A 17,280-nucleotide genomic window follows, 5' to 3' on the forward strand; every position below is an offset into this window, starting at 1 on the left:
ACAAGGGAAGTCAAGGAGAGCATAAAAGCAAAGGAAAAAGCATACAATGTGGCAAGGAATAGGGGGAAGCCAGAGCATTGGTAAGCCTTTAAAAGCAAGAAGAGGACAACTAAAAAAGCAATGGGGAGGGCTGGGGGCTATGGGCAGTGCAAACAACAACGGCAACAGTGGGCACCTGCCTTGTACCCCTGTGTAATTCAAAGCTTCGTGAGCTCATCTCATTAGTTCGCACACTCCTTTGGTGCCACATATAGCAAGCGCACCCAAACCTCGAACAAGTACTGCCACCCAACCCGGTTGAATGCCTTCTCCGCGTCCACGGACGCCACTACTTCCGGTACCAGGGCACCTGATGGATTCATGACTACATTCAACAACCTTCTTGTATTACTCGCGAGCTGCCTGCTCTTTACGAAGCTGTTTGATCCTCCGCAGCCACTCCCGGGACACAATCCTCCATCCTACCCACCAGAAATTTAGCCTATACTTTCACATCAGTATTCAACAGTGATATGGCCTGTACGACCCACATTCCACCAGGTTTTTCCGCTTTTTCAGGGTTAACGTAATCACTGCCTCCGAGGGGCAGCACGGTGGCACAGTGGTTAGCATTGTTGCCTACGGCGCTGAGGACCCGGGTTCGAATCCCGGCCCTGGGTCACTGTCCGTGTGGAGTTTGCACATTCTCCCCGTGTCTGCGTGGGTTTCGCCCCCACATTCCAAAAGATGTGCAGGACAGGTGGATTGGTCACGCTAAATTGCCCACTTAATTGGAAAAAATAATTGGGTACTCTAAATTTATAAAAAAAAAAAAAAAAAAAATCACTGCCTCCGTTATCATTTCCGGCAGCTCCCTCTTCAACGCCCCCAAAAGCTGTGTGCCAGGTCTGTCGCGAATTCCTTCTAAAATTTTCCCGGATATCCATCCAGCTCTGCGGCCTTCCCTGACTTCATACTCCTGATACTATCCAACACCTCTCTCAGCCCCAGGGGCTCCTCCAGCGCTTGCCTCTTTATTTTTTCCAACTGGGGAAACTGCAGCTCTCCAAAAACCATCCCAAGTCCCTCTCCTTTGGCCTAGGATCCGCCTCGTACAATCCCTGGTAATACTCCCTAAAATGCCTCATTTATCTTCCCTGGCTCCGACACCTCATCCCTAGTCCGTTTCCTCAGTATTTCCCTGGATGTGGTCTGCTTCTGCAGCTGGTGCGCTAGCACGCTACTCGCCTTCTCCCCATATTCATACTGCACCCCTCTAGCCCTACGTAGCTGTCTACCGCCTTCCCCGTTGTCAGCCTGTCACATTGCCCCAGCAACCTTTTCCTCCTCCAAAGCCCCTCGACAAAACTACACTAAATCTCCACTAATTCCCCTTTCCAGCACTTGGCCCATGGCCTTGAATGTTATGATATTTCACGTGCTCATCCACTTTTTAAAGGTTGTACAAAGATACGTAGGTTTCCCGCCTCTAGTACCCTCCCAAACAGTGCATTCCAGGCTCCCACTACCATCTGAATGAAAAACCCTTTTCTCAAATCTCCTCTAAACCTCCTGCCCCTCACTTCAAGATTATGCTCCCTCGTTATTGACCCTGTAACTAAGGGGAATTGCAGAAAAACAGATCTGTATGAACCTGAACATGCTGCAAATAGCTGAAAACTTCATTGCTTACAAGGCAGCAAAATGCACCTGTTTGTCTGCACCTCCGTGGTGGGCACCCTTGAATACTCCCTATCCACCTCCATTATCTCGCTCTTTAGGCGGTCATCTGCCAAAAACCCTGAATCAAACCTCCACCCTGACCTCTGCTCTCATCCCGGTCTAAGCCGAATCTCCAACCAGTGGGGCACGTTGTCCGAAATAACTATCCCCGAGTACTCTGCCCCCTCCACCCCAACCAAAATCTCCCGGCTCACCACAAAATGAATACACCTTATAAATGTGTGGGAGAAAAAAAGGAATACTTCCTTCCCCCCAGGTTCTTGAAGCGCCGCGGATCCACCATAACCATCCTTTCTATAAACCCACCCAGCTCTTTTGCCATTCGTACCCTACCCATCGACCTGGGGCTTGACCTATCCACCTTCGTCTCTAGGACACTTAAAATCTCCCATAATCAACTGGTGCGTTGCCAAGTCCGGAATTGTTGCCAGCAACCCTCTCATAAAACCTACATCATCCTAATTTGGTACATACACGTTTGCCAACACCACCAGCCTCCCTTCCAATACCCCACTCACAATCACATATCCCCCACCCAGATCCCTCACTTCCTTCAAACTCACAAATCTCATTTTCTTACTCATTAAAATTGCCACTCCCCTCGATTTCGAATCGAATCCAGAGTGGAAAACCTGCCCGACCCACTCATTCCTTAACCAAACCTGGTTCTTTACACGGAGGTGTGTCTCCTACAGAGAGACCACCTCCACTTTCAAGCTCCCGAGGTGCACAAACACCCCCGATCATTTAAACGGTCCATTAAATCCTCGGATGTCTCCCGTCACCAACCTTACCGGAGGCTTACGCCTCCGTTTCCCACTACCATCCATCCTGCTGACCTTGCCCTCTCCGACCTAAATGAAGACTCAACCTGAATTCCAGGTCACCTCCCCAAAAGCAAACGATAAACACAAACAGCCCCATAAAACAAGAGGGAGGATGCACATAAACCTTCGACCCGTACCAACCCAACAGTAAACAACAAACCCAAAAAAGGACGCCCTCCAAATCGGAGGGAGCAAAAAGAAAAACTCCCTACCCCCACTTAAACCATATTCCCAACCATTCCGAAATGCCAGTTCCCCAGCATCGTTCCACTCCGTTCTACCCAAGTTTATGCTCCTTGATGAAGTCCTCGGCCGCTTCTGGGATCTCGAAGTAATATTCCTGGCATTCAAACATCACCCATAATTTCGCTGGGTAGAGTACACCACACCTGATCCTTCGCCGGCACAACTTCACCTTGGCCTTCTTGAACCCTGCCCGCCGTTTTGCCAACTCGGTCTAATGTCGTGATATATTCGGACCTTGTTCTCCTCCCATTTTCAGATACACTTCTCCCTAGCCCAACGCAACATCTCTCTCCACAAATTTGTGGAGTCTCTCAATCACCACCCACAGAGGCTCCCCAGCTCTAGGCTTCTGCCTCGGACCTGTGTGCTCTGTCCACTTCAGGGGCCTTATCTAGCACCCCCTCCACCACCAGCCCGCCAGCATCTTTGAAACGTACCTCATGGCACTCGCACCTTCCTTTCCTTTAGGCGGGCCCACTATTCGCAGGTTCTGCCTTCTCAAGGTGTTCTCCTGATCCTCCACCTTTGCCCTCAATGTTTTGCACGGGTCTCCTAAGAGCCCCAGCTTCACCTCCAGTGCAACCACTCGATCGCTGTGGTCCGAGATCACGCCTTCGATCTCTCTGATCTGCGACCCTGCATCTCCAAATACTTCTTCAGACATTCCATCAGCTTTTCAGGGATGCCCCAGCTCCTTTGATGGCCTCCAGCGAACCTCCTGCATCTCCTTCCTTTGCTGGTGGAATTCCTCGCGAGTAAAAGTCATCAACTGCTCCACCTGGGGCTTTCCGCCTGACAGCAGCCCTTCTCTGCAGCCATCCTTACACCGACTGCTGCACCACAGATGTCCTTCAAGTCTTTGGTCAGGTCTCTCACCGTCTTATGTCTTGTTTGGTAACCAGCGGACATACCACTCCTGGGGAAAAACTACTCCGACCTTCAACTACACCTTTTTGTTGAAATTGCACCCAATATCGGGTAAAAAGAGCTCTTTCCTATGCCTTAGAGCAGGAACTGCCCTGTGTGCGACCACTCACACCATATCCGCCACCAGAAGTCCTAAGTCAGAGATAGATAGTTCTTGATTAATATGGGAATTAGGGGTTATGAGGAGAAGGCAGGAGAATGGGGATGAGAAACCTATCAGCCATGATTGAATGGCGGAGCACTCGAAGGGCCGAATGGCCCAATTCTGCTCCTATGTCTTGTGGAACAGCTGTTTCATATCCACCCTGTCCGTGCCCACATAATCTTGTGCACTTCAATCAGTTCCTTGCTCATTTTAAGTTCTCGCTCGCTCGCCTCATCCAGGGCCTGAATCACCAGCAATAACAAACAGCACTGAAATTAGCAGCCAGGTAACCTGTTTTGTGATGGTGGTTTAGATATTGACCAGGTCACTGGGAGAATGTCCCTTCAGAATAGTGCAGTGGGATGTTTTCGGCCCAGCTGAGAGTGCAGTTAATAATAATAATCTTTATTGTCACAAGTAGGCTTACATTAAGACTGCAATGAAGTTACTGTGAAAAGTTGGGGCCCAGGTCTAACATTTCACCTGAAAGATGACACCTCAAAAACAGTATAGCACTCCTTTAGTTCTGCACTGGAATGTCAGTCTGGAATATGTGACCAAGTTGTGCTTGAGCCCACATCCTTCTGGCTGATGATGCAATAGTTCTACTAACTGGGCCATGTCTTTTTTTTTCTTCTTCTAAAATTTAGAGTACCCAATTAAATTTTTCCAATTAAAGGGCAATTTAGCGTGGCCAATCCACCTAGCCTGCACATCTTTGGGTTGTGGGGGCGAAACCCACGCAAACACGGGGAGAATGTGCAAACTCCACACGGACAGTGACCCAGAGCCGGGATCGAACCTGGGACCTTGGCGCCGTGAGGCAGCAGGGCTAACCCACTGCGCCACCGTGCTGCCCGAACTGGGCCATGTCTGACAAGTAGTCAGGTAATGGGTTGATTTATGACAATTTTGTCCCTGTTACAAATGTGCTTGCAGTGGCTACAACAATGCAGGATTGCTACGTTGACGATATCTGCTGTGGACCACAGCCAAGCGAGTAAAGATATGAGGTCTTTAAATAAACTGTGAAAGCACTATAGTGTCATCCTGGGAAAAACACTTGCTTATTTCATGTAGCTCCCCCGTCTCACTGCCTGAAAAATGAAGGGCTCAGACAAATCGGGACACATCCTATCAACACTCAACGCTTGACAGTATCCAGACAGAGAGTGCAAGGCAAGGTCATATTGAACTTTTCTCTGCTAATTGGCTAGAGTGGTGGTAGTGGGATGGATTTAGATGGTCAGTAATGTTTTGGCATCAAATCAAATTTGGCATGGAGAGGAGACTAATGGAAGAGCTGGTCATTTTGTTTTTGTGTTTATGGTCCGAATGTTTCTTAAATCAAAGTAACCTTAAAGTATCTGAGGAAAGTATTTTCACATATTTATTTAACCCTTATTCCGAGGAAATATGCAATTGCTACCAAAGGCAGAAGCTGGAACTCCGGTTAGAAAATGAAGCCCCAAGGACTGAATAAAAAAACACTTGCATTTTTTTAGCGCCTTCAACAAAGCACTTTACAGCCAATTATGTATTTTGAAGTTTAGTCGTTGTAGAAAATGCTGCGGCCAATTTGAGCAGAGCAAGCTCCCACAAACGCCAATGAGGTAATGACCTGGCTCTGCTTATTCCCGCTTTTGTTACTTCCTAGACTCAACTATTCCAATGCACCCCTGGCTGATCGCTCACATTTTACTTTCCATAAACTTGAGGTCATCCAAATCTCTACTGCCTGTGTCTTAGTCTACACCAAATTTTGTTCCCTTTTCATCCCTGTGCATGCTCACCTACATTAACTCCTGGTCAACAACTTCTTGATTTTTACCATTCTCATCCTTTTCAAATTCCACCATGGACTCGGTCACCCCTATCTCTGTAATCTTCTATCTTCTTCATTCCCACAGCCCTCTTGAGATATCTGCGCTTCTCTAGTGTGCCTTCAGTTGCCCAGGTCTCAATCTCTGGGGTTTAAACCCCCCCCCCCCCCCTCCCCCTCCACGCCTCTCCGCCCTTCTGCCTTGCTTTCCTCCTGTAAAACATTCCTTAAAACCAACCTCTTTGACCAAGCTTTTAGTCATTTGGCCTAATATGTCTATATATGGCTCTGTGTCATACTTTGTTCTTTAATGTTCCTGTGAAGCAGCTAGGGATGTCTCATTACGACAAAGGTGCAATCTAAAAATAAATTGTTTTTGATTTGAGAGATAAATATTAGCCAAGAAATTGAGAACGCCCTGGTTCTTGGTGCCATGGATCTTTTACGCCTACCTGAGAGGGCTGAGATGGCCTTAGTTTAATGTCTTATTTGAAAGATGGCACCTATGGTAGTGTAGCACTACTTCAGTACTATATGGGAATGTCAGCCTGAATCTGTAAAGTGGGTCTTGAACCCACAACTTTATGACTCGGAGGTGAGAATGGCACAAACTGAGCTGTGGGTGACACTTTGAAGAACCGCAAAGCTGATGCCCAAAGTAAGAGTCTTCTATGAGGAAAAACTAGAGATACAAGCGGTTGAACTTGCAAAGGTAGTTTCCAAGAGCTGATCTTGTGTAGGAACCATGAAGGAAATGGTAAGGAGATATCTAGATTATTATTTCAAGGTAAATTGTAGTAGTAGGACAAAAGATTGATGGCAGAAATATTTCTTGCAGCGTGTGAGCAATGCATGGAATTTTGTCGCCACGGCAAAATCCTGGATGCTGCAAAGAACTGGATGAACTAGAATGGGCCTCATGTACATAGTTATTGTGATTTGGTGACAACATTGTGTTTTAAAGGCCATAGGCTGAAGGAGTAATAAAATCCTGCTGGAAGTAAGGTTTCCAATTTTAAATTTGTTGGGAGAAGTAAATGCATGAGAAATCGTTCATTTGGAGTTGAGGAGAAATGAGGTTGCCAAAACTGACAGCTTGGTAAATGGGTATATCAATGACCAGTCCGGCACTTGGAGGGTTATCAAGTTTTATTTTTTTAAATCTTATGATTAAAACTGGAGAAATAAGTATGTGGACAAGGATTTTTGAACTGAGGGTGAAGATCCGACTGTTGGAGCTGGACTCGATGCCAGGGATCCAAGGCAATAAGGGGCTGTTCACTATCCTAATATATTCCTCAGCCCCGATACAATGAGTAGCAATCACCTCTTAAGGCTGTGGGTTCAAGTGCCATTCCAGCGACTTTGAGTGCCGAATTTGGGCTGTGCCTCCCAATACAATGCTACGGGACTGTTGTATTGTTGGAGGTATTGTTTTTAGGATGAGGCATTAAAACAAAGTCATGTCTGCTCTCTCAGATCAGTGTATGAAGAAAAGCAGAGGAGTTCCTTTTGACATCCAGATCAATATTTATCCTTCAATCAACCACATTAGATAAACATCTGGTCATTATCTCTTGATGTTTATGGGACCGTATTGTGTTCAAATCATGCAATGGTTACACTTCAAAAATGCAGCTTTAGCTGTAGTGTTTTGGGGTGCCTTAATGTTGCAACGGCAGTATAAAAATGCAAGTACTTTTCAGAACATGGATGAATCTGGCACATTGTCTGTATATTTTCTCTGCATTGATTCCAGTGTTTGAATGTTTTCCTTGAATCTCAATGACCAGAATGGGACAGTGCTACTTGTGCAGTCTGACCAGAGTCCTGTATTATGTGTTCATAACTTCCTCAAATTCTTTTTGTCTATGTCCTTTCAACTTCCTACTGGGCTTTGAGAAATGAGACTTCCCAGTTTATCATGTTTCCTTTCCAGGTTTTCAGTTGACCTCAGCCTTGACTCCTTTGCTTCAATTTGCAAAAACAACAATCACCCTCTCCTCTGAAGAAAACGAAATGAAATGAAAATCGCTTATTGTCACGAGTAGGCTTCAATGAAGTTACTGTGAAAAGCCCCTAGTCGCCACATTCTAGCGCCTGTTCGGGGAGGCTGGTACAGGAATTGAACCGTGTTGCTGGCCTGTCTTGGTCTGCTTTCAAAGCCAGCGATTTAGCCCAGTGTGCTAAACCAGCCCCTATGGTAGTGGTTTAAAAATAAAAGTCCAAATTCAGGAGGAGGTTTTTGCTCTCCTGTGTGTATGTTTTAAATCAATCGCTAGAGATAGCTGTCCTGCTCTTAAATAGTACCATGAAATCTTTTACATCCGTCCAAGAAGGCAGCCAAAGCCTCAGTTCATCCGAAAAACAGCGCTATCGCGGTGCAGCACTCTCTGTGGTGTATTTCAAAGTCAGCCTTGAGCACAAAGAACAGGTCCTGAAGTGGAATTTGAACCCACAACCTTCCAACTATAGGTGAAAGTGCTACCAACTGACTGCAGCTGATAAGTGTTCAAAATTGGGCGTTTTAAGAGTAAATAAGGATAAACTAATTCCACTGACTAAATCTAGCTGTGACTAGAACAGATTTAAAATAAATGGCAAAAAGATCAGGGGGGGTGATGGGTTTCTATGCAGCAATTTATTTATTTTAATTTGTTTTTAAATATCTGCATAAGAGTGCGATGGAACCAGATTCATAATTTTCAAATGGGAATTGGATAAATTCTAACATCTTGCATAACATGTCAATAGTTTGGAGGAGGGAAGGGGGTTGGTAGGGGAAAGCCGATCAGTGGGGCTAATTGGGTAGCTCTTTTGCGGAGCTGCCATTGGCATGGTGGGTAATGGGTCATCTCGTGTTGTATGATTTTGTGAAAACTTTAAATTGACTATATGTTTATTTTTGTGGGATATTAAAGGGTATGGAGAATGAATAGGACACTGAGATTAGTGAATAAGAGAGTGGAATTACACTGGGTGGGCAGGATTTTAACGCAGGGTTTGGAACCTCAAAGTTCGGACTAACTGGTGGACCTGAGCCTGCACTTGCTGGCAGTATGACAAGCTCAGCAATTTAACCAGTGGTAGTTTCCTAATTGGCCCTCTTGAGTTCATTGTTCAATTAAGGGCACAGACCCTGGTTGCTGCCAGTTCAGTCAAAGGACAAGCAGGATTGGGAGAGTGCCTCACCATGCAGACATCCTATTAAGAATTAAGTGTAAAATGAAAATTCAGAGGGACCAAACCAAACAATCGGGCTGCTCCAGATAACCTGTTGCAGCCATGGTGGAGGGAGGTCTGATCTTCCTTGTCCACAGCGCATCCTTCCCTAACTGGGGCCATAATTACTTAAATCAGCTGCCTGCCTTCATTCAACGAGCAGCTGATGTGCATCACATCCTGCTCCAGCAGCAGGAGCTGAGTCAGAGCTACGTCTCCCAATCCATCACTCTGAGGATGGGAAAACCTTGTCTGATGTGATATTAAAGGTCTGGGAATTGGGATTAAGATGTGTTCATGTGATAGTAAATTGATGGGCAGAATGTCCTTATTCAGTAGAATGATAACAGAAAATTGGGGGACCAGATTAGGATATGTAGAATATGCCTTTATTCTGCAGCATACGCTGTAACATTGTTGAATGCAACCTGTTTTTTTTAATGATGCAGTTAGTCTACCAGTCATAATACAGTCATTTTTACGCACAATTTAATTATCCAAAATTTCACATCAAGTAGCCCAATTAAAATAGCAATGTTTTATTAAAAAAAGAACACAACAATGATTCTCCAGGGAACAGGGTACATCCATTTTATAAAAGATAAATGATCCACTGATACAACATTGATGCAATTATTTCCTTCGATCTATCCCCTTTTTAAGTTGAAACATTTTCTTTTGGTGTGCATATATAATATATATATGCACTATAGAAAATCCACCATCTGTTTTTTTTTATAAATTTAGAATACCCAATTCATTTTTTCCAATTAAGGGGCAATGTAGCGTGGCCAATCCACCTAGCCTGCACATCTTTTTTTTAAATAAATTTAGATTACCCAATTATTTTTATTTATTTTTTCCAATTAAGGGGCAATTTAGTGTGGCCAATCCACCTACTCTGCACATTTTTGGGTTGTGGGGGCGAAACCCACGCAAACATGGGGAGAATGTGCAAACTCCACACGGACAGTGACCCAGAGCCGGGATCAAACCTGGGACCTCAGCGCCGTGAGGCAGCTGTGCTAACCACTAGGCCACCATGCTGCCCTTAGCCTGCACATCTTTTGGATTGTGGGGGCGAAACCCACGCAAACATGGGGAGAATGTGCAAACTCCACACGGACAGTGACCCAGAGCCAGGATCGAACCTGGGACCTCGGCGCCGTGAGGCAGCAGGGCTAACCCACTGCGCCACCGTGCTGCCCTGAACATCCACCATCTGCTAACTCTAATAATTCAAAAGATTTTATTGATCGGTAAAGTGAGGTGCCTGCTTGTTTGGTGAACTGAACATTCTGAATTCTCCGTCAGTGTACCCGAACAGGTGCCACTGGAATGTCACTCAGCATCTTGAACCAGCCATCCAACCAACTGAGCTAAACCTGCCCAAAATAAACAGTAGCAAGCTGGGAGAATGGGAGAAGTGAGATTAATAGTAAAGGAAAGTCGCCATAGACCCAGATGAGCATAGGCTGCTTCCCCCTTTGAGGGGTAGAGCTGACTGGTGGTGATTTAACCTGAGGGTCACCGCACCTCGGCCAAAAGGGCAAGGTTGAGAAAGCGGTGCCTTCATGAATAACCTCAGCCGGTACAGGAATTGAACCTGCACTGTTCACCTCACTGCATCGCGAACCAGCTGTCCAGCCAACTGAGCTAAACCTCCTCTCCCCTCACCCTGGCTTCCTATACAATAAATTCATTCAGACCCAGCCTTTGAGGTTTTCTTGTATAATGCAATACTGAGGAACTTATGGTAGTACAGCCTCTCAGTCGGAAAGCTATGGGTTCAAGCCCTACTCCAGGACTTGAGCATGTTATCCAGGCTGTGCTGACCCTCCATCAGTACTGTCAGAGGTGCTGCATTTCAGATGCAATGTTGAGCCAAGGCCCAGTCGGCCCCCTCAGGTGGATGTTAAAGATCTCTTGGCACAATTCGAAGAAGACCAGAAGGGTTCTCCCTATTATATCCTGGTCAGCATTTGTCCCCACACCAAGTTACCATAAACAGATTATCTTGTGATTACCACATGGCTGTTTGAGGAAGCTTGCTCTGAGTAAATTGGCTGCTCATTTTCTACGTAACAAAGAGCAGTACAGCACAGGAACTCCAAGCCTGCGCCGATCACATGTCCTTAATAGACCAACTGCCTGTATCCTTCTATACCCTGTCTGTTCATGTGCCTATTCAGATAAGTCTTAAAGGTCGCTAACATATCTGCCTCAACCATCTCATTTGGCAGTGCATTCCAGGCCACCACCACCCTCTGTGTAAAAACAATAAAATAAAACTTCTCCCGCACATCTCCACTGAATCTTTCCCCCGTCACCTTGAACTTGTGTCCCCTTGTAATTATCGTTTCCGCCCTGGGAAAAAGCCTCCAACTATTCACCGTATCTGTACCCTTAATTATTTTATAAACTTCTATCAGGTCGCCCCTTAGCCTCCATCTCTCTTGGGAGAACATTCTCAGTTTATTCAATCTCTCCTCATAGCTAATACCCTCCATACTAGGCAACATCCTGGTACGTCTTTTCTGTACTCTCTCCAAAGCTACCACGTCCTTCTGGTAGTGCGGTGACCAGAATTGGACACAGTATTCCAAATGTGGCCGAACCAACGTTCTATACAATTGTAACATAATTTTCGAGCTTTTATACTCGATACCCCGTCCTAAGAAGGCAAGCATGCGATATGCTTTCTTTACCACCATTTCCACTTGTGCTGCCATTTATAAGAATCTGTGGACCTGCACGCCCAGATCTGTGTCTCTTTGCTCCTGATGGTTCTGCCATTTATTTTATAGCTCCCACCTGAATTGGATCTACCAAAATGGATCACTTCACATTTGTGCGGGTTAAGTTTCATCTGCCATTTTGCTGCCCAATTGTGCAGCCTATCTATATCCTGTTGTATTCTCTGACAATCTTCATCACTATCCGCAACTCCTGTAATCTTAGTATCATCCGCAAACTTGCTAATCAGACCCACTACATTTCTTCCAAGTCATTTATATATATATATATATATATATATATATATTACAAAGAGCAGAGGTCCCATAACCGATCCCTGCAGAACACCACTAGTTACAGACCCCAAATCGGAAAACACTCTTCCACTGCCACCCTCTGTCTTCTGTGGCCAAGCCAGTTCTGGATCCATCCAGCTAGTTCACCCCTGACCCCATGTGATCTAATCTTTTGCACCCAACCTGCCATGAGGGACCTTATCAAATGCTTTACTAAAGTCCATATAGACAACATCCACAGCCCTTCCCTCGTCAATCATTTTTGTCACCACCTCAAAAAATTCAATCAAATTAGTGAGACATGACCTCCCTTGTACAAAACCATGCTGTCTATCACTAAGAAGACCAGTCACTTCCAAATGTGCATAGATCCTATCTCTGAGAATCTTTTCCAACAATTACACTACGACTGACGTCAAGTTCACTGGCCTATAATTATCCGGATTATCTTTGCAACCCTCTTAAATAACAGCACAACATTGGCTATCCTCCAATCCTCTAGGATCTCACCTGTGGCCAATGGGGACACAGATTTCTGTCAGGCCCAGCGATTTCATCTCTTGCTTCCCTCTGAAATCTGGGATAGATGCCATCTGGCTCTGGGAATTTGTCTACCTTAATGCTTTTTAACACACCTAACACTTCCTCTCTCATAATAATGACCTGTTCTAATCCAATTATTTAGCTGTAAAGTGCTTTGGGATGTCCTGAAGTTGTGGAAGACACTACTAATCCAAGTCTTTCTTTTCAATTTGATAATGGTGAAGAAAGTGACCTTTTAATTAATTCACCCCGAGACCAGGAGAGCAACAAAAGAGCACAAATGGAAGGGTATATTCTGTCCGTGATAAAAGCTCTTCCAATGGTGAATAAAGATGTATTAAATGGATGAAATGGTAAATGGGGAAATATTTACACTTCTGTTGTTATGGCAAACTAAAGAATAGTGGTCACATTCAGTGTCATTTAAATTTGATTCAGTCGAAAGTACCTGGAAGTTTTGCTGCCCTTCGGTTTGAGATATGCTATGGTGTACTGACATTTAGTGACCACTGGTCGCGGCACAGTCACTCACCTCTGTTGGCAGAGCAGGAGATCTAGAGGCACTGCACTTGAATCCTGTGTATATTTAGCCCTGTTGCTATACACACCAGCAGACCACGTTTTGCTGCAGTTCATCCAAATACCCATTTCTCACAAAAGCAATGAATCTCAGTAGTTCAATATGCTGCCTCTCCAAAATTTCATATGCTCATGCAGACACTCTCTTACGCAACCTTGCATACTTATACATGCGCACACCCACTCAGAAACACACCCTTGCATTATACACAAGAGGTGACATGGTGACACAGTGGTTAGCACTGCTGCTTCACCAAGCCAGGGACCCTGGTTCAATTCCAGCCTTGGTTGACTGGAGTTTGAACTTTCTCCCAATGTCAGCATGGGTTTTCCCCTTGTCTGCATGAGGCAGCCCCACGCCATCAGGGAAACCCCTGGGCTGCCGGCAAAACGGAGCATCCCGCCGGTGGAAAATCCAGCCCTTGGTTTACATCAATTCCCTTTTGGAAATTATTATTGATACCACTTTCACCACCTTTCTGGCAGTCCCTTCTAGATCATAACTCATCTCCCCTCTAGTTCTTGTCCCAGTTACCTTAAATCGTTTGGATGCAGATCATCCTACTATGGAAACAGTCCTTTCCTATTTAGTCTATCAAAATCCCCTCATTTCGTACATCTCTTCATTTCTTGATGACCTGCTTTCCTATTCTTTGCCCAGATTCTGTAACTTCTCCACCTAACTCTCTGGGACCATTCCAGGAAATCTTCTTTGCACCCTCTTTCTTCCTAAAACGTGGTTCCCTCAATTGGGCATGATATTGCAGCTGAGGTCTATCCCGATCATTTGCAAAAGTTTCATGTAACTCCTGGCTTTTGTAATTTGTTAGAAAGCCTTCATGGTTTTCAATAGCCTTCTCGACTTGCCACCTTCAGAGATTTGTTTATGTAAATCCCAATTCCCTCTGTTCCTGCATCCCTTTAAAATTGTACTATTTAGCTTATGTTGCATCTTCTCATTCTTTCTTGTGTCACTTCACCATTCAAATTTTTCATTTTACAGATGCCCATTGTGGAAAAGATTCGCACTATAGCACAGAAGGTTTACGGGGCTGAGGATATAGAGCTGTCACCTCATGCCCAAACTAAGGTGGATCTGTATGTCAATCAGGTGAGAAACATTTAATGACCAAATTGCCTGTGAAGGCTTGGTATAGTATTTTTTTCTTGCTAAACAGAAGTATCGGGAGCTTAGATGAAGATATTCAAAAAAAGCCACCCATGAGTTGTAATCCATGAGTTGTTTATGCAGTTTCTTTATTGCAGAGTAAACAATTATCGCAAGAAGCTTCACAGGGAAGTGAAATGGGCAACCGCAAATGGGAAAGTTGGGCAAAGTGAGCCAAGAACCGGGTTCCAATAGAAGGCTTTTCAGGATATGTTGGTTGGGGGGGGGGGGGGGGAAGAGGTGGTTGGGTGGGGGGGGGGGGGGGGGGGGGGGGGGGGGGGGGGAGGAGGAGGAGTACCAGAGAGGAGCGTAGATTGTACAGCAGAGAGGGCGAGAGTGCACATTGCAGGTAAAGGACATATCACTGATTGTACAGTAGGAGAGCATGTTGGACAGCTGAAGGCAGTATCGTTCAATAGCAATGGGAGAGAAAAAATACGTTCAACCCTTGATTTACATAGAATAAAAGGAAAGTACCCTGCAGACTAAGGATATTAAAGATTGCCATATTTTCACAAATCCTAGTCATGCAGCACAGAAAAGGCCCTTTGGCCCATTGAGTTTGCGCCAGTCAAAAACAACCACCTAATGATTGTAATCCCACTTGACCCATGGCCTTGTATGCCTTGGTATCAGAAGTGCACATCTAAATACTTCTTAAATGATATGAGGATCTCTGCCTCCACCACCCTTTCAGGCAGGGGGTTCCACACTCGCACCACCTTCAAATCTGGCAGAATTCCAATGGAAACCTTTTTTTAAAAAAAAGATACATAATAAACTACGTGTATTTAAAACAAAAAAAAAATTAAATTGGGCTTGTGCTCAAATGCAATCCATATGGGGATTAAATGTTTATCTCTAAAATAGCTTTTTGGGTGTAAGGAGTACATGTCAGAAAGTCACTGTACAGATTTTAAAAATTAAAATAACTTTTTTTTTAAAGTGTAAATTTAGAGTTCCCAATTCTTTCCAATTGAGGGGCAATTTAGTGTGGCCAATCCATCTACCCTGCACATCTTTTGGGTTTTGTGGGGGTGAGACTTGCGCAGACACGGGCAGAATGTGCAAATTCCACACGGACAGTGACCCAGGGCCAGGATCAAACCCGGGTCCTCGGTGCCATGAGGCAGCAGTGCTAACCACTGGGCTACCCCAATGAAAATAAATTCTTGACTTAGGCAGGGTGCAGAAGAGGTTTACTGGAATGGTATCAGGGATGTGTGACTTCAGTTACATGGAGAGACTAGTGAAACTGGGATTGTTCTCCTTGGAGCAGAGAAAGGGGATCAGACAGGTTTCAAACTCGGGTACAGTTTTGGTAGAGTATAGAAACATTAACTGTTCCAGTGGCAGAATGGTCAGAAACTAGAAGACGCTCATTTAGGCAGTTGGTAAAAAGCCAGAAGGAACATGAGGGGAAAATTTTTACAGTGTGTTATGATCTGGAATGCAGCTCCTTGAAAGAATGCTGGAAACAGATCAATTTAATGGGAAATTACTTATTTGAAGAGGAAAAAAAATGGCACAGCTGAGGGGAAAAGGCAGATGACTGGGCTCATTCAAAGAGCCAACACATGCACAGTGGACCAAATAGACTCCTCCTGAGTTCTACCATAGCTTGAACTGAAAGGCTTAAACTATCAGGAAAGATTGACCCTCCTGGGACTCTTCTCTGGAGAGGTTACAGAGTGGTGACCTAATAGAGGCCTTGGTTAAGAAGTCTTAATAGGGTAAACATAAGGAACATGTTTCCCTTTGTGGGAGGCACCAAGACCAAGGGCCATAAATATAAGATGGTCACTAATAAATCCAATAAAGAATTCAGGAAAAGTTTATGAACCCAGAGAGTGGTTTAAAAAGTTTAACTTGTAACCATATGAAGCAATTGATGCAAATCATATAGATGCATTTATGGGAAAGCTAGATAAGTACATGAGGGAGAAAGGAATAGAAGGATATATCATTGAGGTTATATGAAATAAGATGAAGGTGATGCATGTAGAGCATAAATACTGACGTGGACCAGTTGGGTTGAATGGACCGTGCTGAACATTCTAGTAATTTTATTTTAAAAGTACATGTTTGTAGAGTTGAGACTTATTTTGATAATTGTTTGACAGAAACGGATTAGGTTTTTAAAAATAATTTAAATCATTATCCGTTTTTGTAAACATGGTCCATGTTTGATCTGTCTTTTGTCGTGTGAAGATTCTGCCTTCAGTACAGGTCCAGTTTAACCAGTCCGAAGTATGTTCAATGTAGTTAACACCCGTGTCTGCTTTCCTGACGTGCTCAGTGACTAGTGTTTCTCCTTCCTGACTCAGGGCTTCGGGGAGCTGCCAATCTGCATGGCGAAGACCCATCTGTCACTTTCTCATCAATCCGAGCGTAAGGGGGTTCCCAGTGGATTCACTCTGCCAATCCGAGATGTGCGTGCCAGTATTGGGGCTGGCTTTATCTACCCGTTGGTGGGCACGGTAGGTAACAAGTTCCCAAAATGTGCGACATTTAACACAGGCCAAAGGGGTTGAAATTATGTAAATCCATCAACACAGGTTGGCTAGATTTTCATTCTTCTCAATTGGGAGCAAAATGTTACCTTACTGTGAAGTAACTAGCAAAAGATTTGGATGAGAAATGAAGAGAAATAATTTCCTTTGGGGCTTTCTGAGGTTGTGAAAGACATTGAATAAATGCAAGCTCTTCCTTTCTTACAAATTGCTTTCTTACTGCTTTCTTTTTACTGATCCTTTGCTGGATCAAAATCCTGAAATCCCTCCCTAACAGCACTGAGTGTACCCACAGCACATGGACTGAAGCGGTTCAAGAAGATAGCTCACCACCACCTTTTCAAGGACAATTAGGAATGGGCAATAAATGCTGAACTAGTCAGCAACACCCACATCCCACAAATGCATTTTTAAAAACCACAAAAACAGTCGGTCGCTTATTTCTAATTATGTAATTATGCAATGAGGCAAATTCATTTTTTAAGAATGATACTGGGGATGAGAGATTTCAGTTATGTGCTGGAGTTATTCTTT

General features: G+C 44.5%; 1 protein-coding gene across 2 annotated transcripts in view; it reads left to right on the forward strand.

Annotated features, from left to right (window-relative positions):
- The window catches only part of mthfd1l (methylenetetrahydrofolate dehydrogenase (NADP+ dependent) 1 like), a 218,083-nt gene that overhangs the window by 151,069 nt on the left and 49,734 nt on the right, over nucleotides 1–17,280 (forward strand). For both annotated transcript variants that reach the window (XM_038805377.1, XM_038805387.1), the window contains exons 25-26: nucleotides 14,069–14,176; nucleotides 16,561–16,713. In XM_038805377.1, the coding sequence (XP_038661305.1) occupies nucleotides 14,069–14,176; nucleotides 16,561–16,713 (261 nt within the window). The remainder of the gene's footprint in view (nucleotides 1–14,068; nucleotides 14,177–16,560; nucleotides 16,714–17,280) is intronic.

Source organism: Scyliorhinus canicula, chromosome 1 (genome assembly GCF_902713615.1).
Source record: "Scyliorhinus canicula chromosome 1, sScyCan1.1, whole genome shotgun sequence".
NCBI classification, from domain to species: domain Eukaryota; kingdom Metazoa; phylum Chordata; class Chondrichthyes; order Carcharhiniformes; family Scyliorhinidae; genus Scyliorhinus; species Scyliorhinus canicula.